This window comes from Polistes dominula, unplaced genomic scaffold, assembly GCF_049000335.1.
Source record: "Polistes dominula isolate Pdom_NZ unplaced genomic scaffold, Pdom_raw_medaka contig_31, whole genome shotgun sequence".
NCBI classification, from domain to species: Eukaryota; Metazoa; Arthropoda; class Insecta; order Hymenoptera; family Vespidae; genus Polistes; species Polistes dominula.
In genome coordinates, this window is record NW_028300925.1 from 1,966,652 (window position 1) to 1,979,212 (window position 12,561).

The 12,561-nt window shown below is 26.6% G+C and overlaps 2 protein-coding genes across 3 annotated transcripts; one reads left to right on the forward strand and one right to left on the reverse strand.

Annotated features, from left to right (window-relative positions):
* Positions 1 to 6,900: 6,900 nt before the first annotated feature.
* On the forward strand, positions 6,901 to 8,825 carry cN-IIIB (cytosolic 5'-nucleotidase IIIB). Its single transcript, XM_015317717.2, has 5 exons — positions 6,901 to 7,201; positions 7,283 to 7,381; positions 7,466 to 7,535; positions 7,642 to 8,225; positions 8,312 to 8,825. Exons 1-5 carry the CDS (start codon positions 7,175 to 7,177, stop codon positions 8,414 to 8,416), a joined length of 885 nt encoding a protein of 294 aa, XP_015173203.1. The 5' UTR covers positions 6,901 to 7,174; the 3' UTR covers positions 8,417 to 8,825.
* A 190-nt stretch (positions 8,826 to 9,015) lies between these two features.
* Rnf11 (Ring finger protein 11) lies at positions 9,016 to 11,994 on the reverse strand. 2 transcript variants are annotated; one of them, XM_015317719.2, is made up of 3 exons: positions 11,636 to 11,994; positions 11,394 to 11,542; positions 9,016 to 11,109 (listed from the first exon to the last, which is right to left on the reverse strand). In XM_015317719.2, the coding sequence occupies exons 2-3, from the start codon at positions 11,520 to 11,522 to the stop codon at positions 10,723 to 10,725; spliced, it is 516 nt and encodes a 171-aa protein (XP_015173205.2). In that variant the 5' UTR covers positions 11,523 to 11,542; positions 11,636 to 11,994; the 3' UTR covers positions 9,016 to 10,722. The 2 variants fall into 2 exon arrangements, with proteins under 2 accessions (XP_015173205.2, XP_015173204.2); XM_015317718.2 differs by having other exon boundaries at positions 11,394 to 11,973.
* Between the last annotated feature and the right edge of the window lie 567 nt (positions 11,995 to 12,561).

Sequence of the window (12,561 nt, forward strand, 5' to 3'; positions counted from 1 at the left end):
ATACTTAAAACTAACACACCCTAGAATAACTTCAACTTATAGAAATACAATCTATATATACATTTATTTATATAATTTTCGACCTGCATAAAATAAAGTATAATAATTAAAAAGAGTATACAATTATGAGTTGTTTTATGAAACCTATAAATAAAGAAAATATATTTAAAATAATGATCAAACATGTGTGATGCTATAAAAAAAATTATATAAAGATACAAATTTTCATTTTATTTATATAAATAATTATTTTATACTATTCTACATTACCAAGTGGACTTCTTTTTCCTTTATGGTCCTCCTTTGGTCCATCTGTGGTCGTTTTCTTACCATAGTCCAATCTGCAACAGAAAACAAAGGGATAAAAAAGAGTTAAAAAAGAAAAGGGATAGGAAAAAAGGGGGGATGGGTATAACTTTTAAAGCGGAACTTTTCACGATTTTTTTTTTAAGTGGTTTCCCCCCCGATTGGACTAGTCCACTGACTCTAAATTTAGGAGAAACCTACACTAAATGTTCAGTCCAACACCGTATACTATTGCGAACTTACAGAAATGAATCCTTGGGTCCGTCTAACAATTAGCGGAAGATGCCTTCCCTTACAATGAAGCTTCAGTTTCCCATGCTACATGCATATCTATCTATGCATATCAAAAAGCCAAAAAAGAAAAAAAAGAAAAAAAAGACGGTAGCTCCAGCTTAAAAGTTAAATGAACATGATTCTATCCTTGGGAGTAAAATAGAATCATGGCTCGCGTGGGCAGGGTCGCATGCCTGAAGTAAATTCTTTATTCGTAAATGGTACCACCCATTACAAATAAAAAATTTACCCGCTACCCATTGAAACCGCTACTGAAACAGAAATTTTAATGAATATTAATAAAAATTTATTTGCAATGTAAGTAATTGGAGTATATTATATTACCTTCCGATCTAGGAACGCAATCAAGTTGAAGACAGTTAGCTGATAAATTGAAAAGATAAATTCATATTAAAATTATTTTCTATTCAAAGTATGTTAATAGGTATGTAACGTTTAAACAAATGTATATGCGTTGAAACAATCTGAAAAATAATTAAAGTATATTAAAATAATGAAATAATTATTAATTAATTGATAAAAGTATCGATTATTATTTAAAAGTACGGAATATATTTTCGGAGTACCTTCCTCTTCGAAATGCACTAATAGACTAAGCTGTTGTTCTCTAAATCAAAACATTGATTAGAAAGTTGTTTATGATTTTTCTTATGTTGATTATTTCTGCAACGGTAATTAAAATTCTAATAAAGAAAATTCAGTATTATAACGTACAGATTTTATTATTTTATTTATTCTAAAGTAAGTATTTTATTGTTCATGCGCAGTGATGACTTCAAGTGTTAAATTATTCTGTAATATAAGAAGGGTGTATAAGAATATTAAAATAATTGTTAATTAATCGATAGAAGTATCGATTATTATTCAAAAGTACGAAATATACTTTCGGAGTACCTTCCTCTTCGAAATGCACTAATAGACTGAGCTGTTGTTCTCTAAAACAAAACATTGATTAGAAAGTTGTTTATGATTTTTCTTATGTTGATTATTTCTGCAACCGTAATTAAAATTCTAATAAAGAAAATTCAATATTATAACGTTCAAATTTTATTATTTTATTCATTCTAATGTAATTATTTTATTGTTCATGTACAGTGATGACTTCGTGTGTTAAATTATTCTGTAATATAAGAAGGGTGTATTAGAATATTAAAATAATTGTTAATTAATCGATAGAAGTATCGATTATTATTTAAAAGTACGGAATATATTTTCGGAGTACCTTCCTCTTCGAAATGCACTAATAGACTGAGCTGTTGTTCTCTAAAACAAAACATTGATTAGAAAGTTGTTTATATGACTTCGTATATGTTGATCATGTGTGCAACGGTAATTATAATTCTAATAAAGAAAATTCAATATTGTAACGTACAGATTTTATTATTTTATTTATTCTAAAGTAAGTATTTTATTGTTCATGCGCAGTGATGACTTCAAGTGTTAAATTATTCTGTAATATAAGAAGGGTGTATTAGAATATTAAAATAATTGTTAATTAATCGATAGAAGTATCGATTATTATTCAAAAGTACGAAATATACTTTCGGAGTACCTTCCTCTTCGTAATGCACTAATAGACTGAGCTGTTGTTCTCTAAAACAAAACATTGATTAGAAAGTTGTTTATGATCTTTCTTATGTTGATCATGTGTGCAACGGTAATTATAATTCTAATAAAGAAAATTCAATATTACACCGTTCAAATTCTATTATTTTATTCATTCTAATGTAATTATTTTATTGTTCATGTGCAGTGATGACTTCGTGTGTTAATTATGCTGTAACATAAGAGATATGTATTAGAATATTATAATAATTGTTAACTAATCGATAGAAGTATCGATTATTGTTTAAAAGTACGAAATATATTTTGGAAGTACCTTCCTCTTCGAAATTCACTTATGGACTGACCCATTGTTCTCTAAAACAAAACTTTGATTAGAAAGTTGTTTATGATCTTTCTTATGTTGATTATTTCTGCAACGGTAATTAAAATTATAATAAAGAAAATTCAATATTATGACGTTCAAATTTTATTATTTTATTCATTCTAATGTAATTATCTTATTGTTCATGTGCAGTGATGACTTCGTGTGTTTAATTATGCTGTAATATAAGTAGAGGGTATTAGGATATTAAAATAATTGTGAACTAATCGAAAGAAGTATCGATTATTGTTTAAAAGTACGAGATATATTATTGGAGTACCTTCCTCTTCGAAATGCACTAATAGACTGAGCTGTTGTTCTCTAAAACAAAACATTGATTAGAAAGTTGTTTATATGACTTCGTATATGTTGATCATGTGTGCAACGGTAATTATAATTCTAATAAAGAAAATTCAATATTGTAACGTACAGATTTTATTATTTTATTTATTCTAAAGTAAGTATTTTATTGTTCATGCGCAGTGATGACTTCAAGTGTTAAATTATTCTGTAATATAAGAAGGGTGTATTAGAATATTAAAATAATTGTTAATTAATCGATAGAAGTATCGATTATTATTTAAAAGTACGGAATATATTTTCGGAGTACCTTCCTCTTCGAAATGCACTAATAGACTGAGCTGTTGTTCTCTAAAACAAAACATTGATTAGAAAGTTGTTTATATGACTTCGTATATGTTGATCATGTGTGCAACGGTAATTATAATTCTAATAAAGAAAATTCAATATTGTAACGTACAGATTTTATTATTTTATTTATTCTAAAGTAAGTATTTTATTGTTCATGCGCAGTGATGACTTCAAGTGTTAAATTATTCTGTAATATAAGAAGGGTGTATTAGAATATTAAAATAATTGTTAATTAATCGATAGAAGTATCGATTATTATTCAAAAGTACGAAATATACTTTCGGAGTACCTTCCTCTTCGTAATGCACTAATAGACTGAGCTGTTGTTCTCTAAAACAAAACATTGATTAGAAAGTTGTTTATGATCTTTCTTATGTTGATCATGTGTGCAACGGTAATTATAATTCTAATAAAGAAAATTCAATATTACACCGTTCAAATTCTATTATTTTATTCATTCTAATGTAATTATTTTATTGTTCATGTGCAGTGATGACTTCGTGTGTTAATTATGCTGTAACATAAGAGATATGTATTAGAATATTATAATAATTGTTAACTAATCGATAGAAGTATCGATTATTGTTTAAAAGTACGAAATATATTTTGGAAGTACCTTCCTCTTCGAAATTCACTTATGGACTGACCCATTGTTCTCTAAAACAAAACTTTGATTAGAAAGTTGTTTATGATCTTTCTTATGTTGATTATTTCTGCAACGGTAATTAAAATTATAATAAAGAAAATTCAATATTATGACGTTCAAATTTTATTATTTTATTCATTCTAATGTAATTATCTTATTGTTCATGTGCAGTGATGACTTCGTGTGTTTAATTATGCTGTAATATAAGTAGAGGGTATTAGGATATTAAAATAATTGTGAACTAATCGAAAGAAGTATCGATTATTGTTTAAAAGTACGAGATATATTATTGGAGTACCTTCCTCTTCGAAATGCACTAATAGACTGAGCTGTTGTTCTCTAAAACAAAACATTGATTAGAAAGTTGTTTATATGACTTCGTATATGTTGATCATGTGTGCAACGGTAATTATAATTCTAATAAAGAAAATTCAATATTGTAACGTACAGATTTTATTATTTTATTTATTCTAAAGTAAGTATTTTATTGTTCATGCGCAGTGATGACTTCAAGTGTTAAATTATTCTGTAATATAAGAAGGGTGTATTAGAATATTAAAATAATTGTTAATTAATCGATAGAAGTATCGATTATTATTCAAAAGTACGAAATATACTTTCGGAGTACCTTCCTCTTCGAAATGCACTAATAGACTGAGCTGTTGTTCTCTAAAACAAAACATTGATTAGAAAGTTGTTTATGATCTTTCTTATGTTGATCATGTGTGCAACGGTAATTATAATTCTAATAAAGAAAATTCAATATTACACCGTTCAAATTCTATTATTTTATTCATTCTAATGTAATTATTTTATTGTTCATGTGCAGTGATGACTTCGTGTGTTAATTATGCTGTAACATAAGAGATATGTATTAGAATATTATAATAATTGTTAACTAATCGATAGAAGTATCGATTATTGTTTAAAAGTACGAAATATATTTTGGAAGTACCTTCCTCTTCGAAATTCACTTATGGACTGACCCATTGTTCTCTAAAACAAAACATTGATTAGAAAGTTGTTTATATGACTTCTTATATGTTAATCATGTGTGCAACGGTAATAATAATTCTAATAATGAAAATTCAAGATTATAACGTATAGATTTTATTATTTTATTCATTCTAATGTAATTAATTTATTGTTCATGTGCAGTGATGACTTCGTGTGTTTAATTATGCTGTAATATAAGTAGAGGGTATAAGGATATTAAAATAATTGTTAATTAATTGATAGAAGTATCGATTATTGTTTAAAAGTACGAGATATATTACTGGAGTACCTTCCTCTTCGAAATTCACTTATAGACTGACCCATTGTTCTCTAAAACAAAACTTTGATTAGAAAGTTGTTTATGATCTTTCTTATGTTGATTATTTCTGCAACGGTAATTAAAATTATAATAAAGAAAATTCAATATTATGACGTTCAAATTTTATTATTTTATTCATTCTAATGTAATTATCTTATTGTTCATGTGCAGTGATGACTTCGTGTGTTTAATTATGCTGTAATATAAGTAGAGGGTATAAGGATATTAAAATAATTGTTAATTAATTGATAGAAGTATCGATTATTGTTTAAAAGTACGAGATATATTACTGGAGTACCTTCCTCTTCGAAATTCACTTATAGACTGACCCATTGTTCTCTAAAACAAAACTTTGATTAGAAAGTTGTTTATGATCTTTCTTATGTTGATTATTTCTGCAACGGTAATTAAAATTATAATAAAGAAAATTCAATATTATGACGTTCAAATTTTATTATTTTATTCATTCTAATGTAATTATCTTATTGTTCATGTGCAGTGATGACTTCGTGTGTTTAATTATGCTGTAATATAAGTAGAGGGTATTAGGATATTAAAATAATTGTGAACTAATCGAAAGAAGTATCGATTATTGTTTAAAAGTACGAGATATATTATTGGAGTACCTTCCTCTTCGAAATTCACTTATAGACTGACCCATTGTTCTCTAAAACAAAACTTTGATTAGAAAGTTGTTTATGATTTTTCTTATGTTGATTATTTCTGCAACGGTAATTAAAATTCCAATAAAGAAAATTCAATATTATAACGTTCGGATTTAAACATTCTTTTTATTCTAATGTGATTAATTTATTGTTCATGCGCAGTGATGACTACGAGTGTTAAATTATGCTGTAACATAAGAGATATGTATTAGAATATTATAATAATTGTTAACTAATCGATAGAAGAATCGATTATTGTTTAAAAGTACGAAATATATTTTGGAAGTACCTTCCTCTTCGAAATGCACTTACAGACTGACCCATTGTTCTGTGTAATAAGACTTTGATTAGAAAGTTGTTGACATGTTTTTATATATCTTAATCATGTGTGCAACGGTAATAATAATTCTAATAAAGAAAATTCAAGATTATAACGTACAGATTTTATTATTTTATTCATTCTAATGTAATTAATTTATTGTTCATGCGCAGTGATGACTACTAGTGTTTAATTATGTTGCAATATAAGCAGAGTGTATTAGAGTATTAAAATAATTGTTAATTAATCGAAAGAAGTATCGATTATTGTTTAAAAGTACGAGATATATTATTGGAGTACCTTCCTCTTCGAAATTCACTTATAGACTGACCCATTGTTCTCTAAAACAAAACTTTGATTAGAAAGTTGTTGACATGTTTTTATATATCTTAATCATGTGTGCAACGGTAATAATAATTCTAATAAAGAAAATTCAATATTATAACGTACAGATTTTATTATTTTATTCATTCTAATGTAATTAATTTATTGTTCATGCGCAGTGATGATTTCAAGTGTTAAATTGTCCTATAATGTAAGTAAAATGTATTAGAATAATTAAATAACTGTTAAATAAATGCAAAGAATTCGTGACGAATTTGGTACAATTAAATAAATGACATTATATTTATATTTTAAGATACTCTACCATTAAAATTATGTTCACATATTTGAAAATTTCCTGTACATTCAAAAACTTATTACATATCGATAAAATAGATTCCTTTATTCTACTTGTAGTTCATATTTTATTCGTACTTGTCGCTGCAATCACACACAATCCAAACAAAAAGTGATGGTAAATCTTTATAAAATTGTATACAATTCTGAAGCAACATCATTGGCTAATATGTCAAATTAGAAACTAGTTAAATGATCATTTAAGGTGTTCGAGTAGGTGAATTAGTAATTTAATAGGTCAAGGGTAAATGAAACTGTATTGTGTGCACTGACCAAAAGATTTAAAAAGAAATATTTAATGATGTTCATTTGTTAATTCAATTGATACTTATTCATTTGAATTAATTTTGCTTTACTTTTGTGCAGAAAAATGCCCGATAAACTTACCATCGATGATGTATGTATCGTTAATTTGTTATATTATATATGAATTTGTTAATTATGTCATTTTTTAATATATTTCTTTTGTCATCCACAGTTTCCCATTTTCAAGTCAAAACATGTTTATATCAAGGATATAAATACTACAATGAATACGATTAATATTATGTTACGGGATGGACCAGACCATTTGCAGGTACATTTTGTTAAATTATTTTCATTTATAACAAATTTGAAATAACCTATGCGTGTGAATAAAAATTTGATAAATATTTGACAGGTTGTTACAGATTTTGACTTAACATTAACAAAACAACATGTTGATGGTAAATTGGTACTCAGCAGTTTTGGTAATTTTTATATTATTTTATATTATAATAATCTTCTTTTTATATTATATTTTATTACAAATGTTTTATATGCTATGATTTGTAATTTATATTTGAACAATTTTAGGTTTATTTGGAAAATGTAATCAATTACCATCTTCATATACGAATGAATCTAAACGATTGTATCAAAAATACAGACCTATAGAGATAGATCCAAATTTAGCTTTAGAAGAAAAAATAGAAGCTATGAGCGATTGGATGACTTCTGCTGAAAAATTATTAAAAGGAATAGAATTTGATCCTAAAGAATTATCCGAAGTGGTACAAAAACATGGTACACCTTTACGTGATGGTACCAAAGAACTTTTGGAAAAATTAAATGACGCTAACATACCAGTTCTTGTATTCAGTGCTGGTTTAGGGGATGCTGTAGAAGCAGTTTTAAAATGTCATCAAGTTTTGTTTAATAATGTTAAAATTATATCAAATTTTCTTAAATATAATGGCAATCAAATAGACGGATTTAAAAATCAAAAATTAATACATGTTTTTAATAAAAATGAACATGCCATGGAACAAGATTATTTTAAAGTCATCGAAGGAAGACGACATGTATTATTAATGGGTGATACAACTGGAGACGCAAGTATGGTCGATGGTATGGATGACACAGTTGCAGTTTTAAAAATTGGATTTTTGTATGACAAAGTAAGATTATTTCTGATTTAACATATATATTAAAATATATTTGTAAATTTTTATATAAATATTTTTGTAATATTATTTTATTACAGGCAGAGGAAAATCTGCACAATTATATGAATGAATTTGATATCGTATTAGTAGATGATCAAACGATGGAAGTACCAACAGAAATATTAAGACCTATATTAAAATAAATTGTATTAAGATTTAGAAATTATTTATAACTTATTTCAATGAACAATATTTAACACGAGATAAATAATAAGTTAAGCTAACAGTGTATAAAAGCTTTTATATTAAGTATGTTCTCTATACTGGATTCTACATCCGAATATTTATTTATTGAATACTTTGTTATGCATATTTTAATGTAATTATGTTAAAATAGAGGTTTTCTACACTTAAAAACTATTATATCTTTACGCTGACTTACCAATTCACAAAAATAGAGTCGATTTTCTTAAAGATTAACGATATTGCCTATTGTGATGAATCTTCAATTTCACTGCCTCCGAATATCATGTTGTTTTTTTAATTGTATGTGAAATGTTATATTCAATTCTTATATGGTGTGAACTGTTAAATATATCTTATAATTCATAATTTTGTACAAATTTATATTCCTTTAATTCCCTAATATTGTATTTTTACATATGAATTAATCATTTTTAATAAACTTGAAAAATATTTCAAATACATTAATTTTTGTTTTTTTTTTTTTTTTTTAATATCGAGATAACACTTTAAATATTAAATTAATGATAAGGACAAAAAAATGTTTGATAAGACAAAATTTGTTACTAAATATTTATATTTGTATTAAATCACTATACGTATATTTTTATATCATCAGTAAATCACTATTTCACAGCTTCATATTCCCATTTAAACAAAAACTTAGCAGGTATTACATATTAAGCTGTCATAAAATATTAAAACTGTATTCGCATCTTCATCTTAACTACACTTTTCTAGTCAGCAAATTTTCATACTATGTATTGGTGTATGAAATAGATTATTTAATTGTTCTTTGACTTATCATTAATGCAAAAGATGATTTAACAAATCTATTCAATTTATAGTCAAGCCTAGGTGTTCCATTGATCACATTATATAGATACACATATTTTTTATTATTGTTTGATTTGTCTTGAAGCTAAAAGATATTCTATAAAATGTGTGTTATGTAAATCTAGATCTCAAATTCAACAATAGAAAAATAATCACCGCAACCATATGTATTTTCTTGATATTACGAAATTTAATTTATACAATTCTTTGTGAATGTTTCATTTGCAGCCATCTCATATATAATGCAGAGTATTTCATTAAACTGTAGTTGCAGCAACAAGTTTAATACGATAAACCATTAATACAAGTTAAAGATACATTTTAATTATTGTATCATTCTTAGTTTTGTCTCTGTTAGAGGAAGCATTAACAATGTTGATGCAATGCAATGTGCGATTGTATGAATTTTGTGTAATGTTTCATTACATAATAATAGTGCAATTATTGATATTCTTATGAAATATAAGAAAAAAATGCACCAAAGATTTCAAGTTAATAGAATAATTGAAATGCTTACAAGTCAAGTTCATTATGAAAATATAGATTCCATCGATGTTTCGCACCCTTACACTTATAATTTACTAGATCACATTATGCATTTCATATTTAGATAACTAATCTTTTAAAAGCTTAACAATCAATCCTGATTAGATGTCAGATTATGCTTGAATACGAATGAGCTACTGCATACTTCTCAACAATTGGGGATTATGCAACAAATCAAAAGTAAATTACAATCTGTAGGATTTATGCTTACTTTTTCAAAATTATAAATTATCTACATTTCAATACTTTTCAATATAAGTTAAAATTACACATAAGAAGTAATGAAAAAATATAGATAACATTATGAAAAAAAAGGAAGAATCAACTATATTTATTATATAGTCCCCTATTGTTTATGTTTACCACAACTGCATACACTTTTTCCTACCATGTCTCGACTACTTTAACATGACGTAGATCTATGTCTACATAATTAAATTGTATTTTCATGTTATTTATATGCTTGATTTGAGTTTACTCAGGCCACAAAATAATAAGAATATTATATATTCCTACAAAATAATACATACATGATAGTTTACAAGAAAGAGATCATGTTGGTATTGCATTTCTATTACAGAAATAAAACTTATTATTTTCTTCCAGCTCAAATATAATACTTGATTTATAACAAGGAAGTATCATATAAAGGATACTCATAATTCAAATATTTCACTGTTATACTTATCAATTAGCACAGGCGCATATATATATGTATCATATCATATACAATAGTAAATATAATTAGCCTTTAATCGAGTAGTCTTTCCATAATCAAGCATTTGTATGTAATGATAAAATTAGCAATTCTTCAAGTCACTTTGCTTAGCCTGTTAGTTTAATCGGATTTCCGACCAACTATTCCAGTAGATTTTTTGTGATATTAGGTAGTAGGATGATACGAACTAATGAGAGCAGCATCTACCGGTTCCATGCATGACGGACAAGTGAGTGAACGAAGTAACCAATCGTCGATACACACTGCATGATAAGTATGCATACAAGGTAGATAGCGTACTTCTTCTCCTATCATAAGCTCCATCATGCATATCACACATTCTCCTTTCTTCGTACCATCATATTGCCGCATGGGCAAATGTTGTATAAGTCCTATACGCTTTGCAATTCGTACCTGCTGCTCTTCTTCGCTTATACTACCAGGTGTAACGCCAAGTCCTAAATTAACTCCTATTCCACGTGAAACATTTAAATTAGATTGTAAACGATGCTCTCTTGTTGCTGCTGCTGGATAATAAGATCCCATAATTTCCTACAATAATAATTATATTTTTAGTATTATCAAATATTTATCAATGTTAAAGTTAAATATTACAATAATTTACAATTTGAAATGTCATTACTCAATAGCATAACAACTTTGACATTTGTTGCAAAATTAAAAAAAAAAAAAAAAAAAGAGTACAAAGAAGAAATATTAAATGTCTCTTAGAGATAAAAAATAATAAATATAGAAATTTGATCATCTTGTGATGTTAAGCAATGTAAATAAAATTCTATTCATTACACAGAGATATAATAATAAAATAAAGTTACATTATAAGGTATTTGAGATCCAAGTACTTCTTGAGAAGAACTTCCGATCATCGAAGGATCGGGATTGCTGCTGAGCAAAGTGGTATTGTCCTGTTGAGTGCCTCCCGCGCGTTTCAGACAATTTCCCATTTTGATGTGCAATCAAGTTCCTATCAACGATTCCTCCTTTATCACTGCTTCTCATTCGACTTCGAGTCCGATGTCGTATTAGAAAACAATTAGCAAAGCAATATGAGACGTACCAAACGCAGTCCTCATTTCTTTTTACAAGAGCATAACTTTCTTTAGTTACTTGTCACAAGACTAAATTTAATTGCACGATGAATATAACAAATCGTCTCGTTTTGACAATATACACCACACGCGAATTGTTATGACCAGAACATCTCCTGTCATATACTCATACAACTAACAGCTGAGTGGTCTCACGCACACATTTAAAGATATAGACAAACAGACTATGGAAGTTAGTCACAAATTTGAGAAAAAAAATATTTCTTACATCGAGGTAGTACATGTTTTTTACTCTGTTAATACTTCTTAGTCGTAAGAACTGTTTGTCCGAACTGATTGGACAAAGGCATGGTCTTATTGGCTATGCGTAGTGTTCCGTAAATGAACGTAAAAGGGCGTCTTTCTATTGGTCCTCGTTTGTCGGCCATGTTGAATCTTGTACTACGTAGTATTTTGAAATCAAATTTTGAATGGTATCGTATTTATTCATTAAATAAATGTGTAATTAATTGTTTTATACGTAAGATTCAATGTACTATGTAATTAAATCGATTAAATCAATTATCAGCGAATTCATATTTGTTTAATTAAATATATTATTATGTTGTTGAGATAAAATATATTTCTTTGTAATATTAACAAGTATAATCTTCAGCTAAATATTGCAATTATATATATATATATATATATATATATTTGATTGAAATTAAATAAAAAATGTTACGTATTTTTTGTAAACTTATATATATATATATATATATATATATATATATATATATATATATTACGTACTATTTAAATAAAGCGATTAAAAAGTCTTCCAAGAAGTGTTCGTCATAATGATTGCAAAAACCTATAAGATGAATAAATTTTGTGCAATAATTTTATTTTACGCATGCTAATAATGTTATCAAATTTCTAATGAAGAATAAAC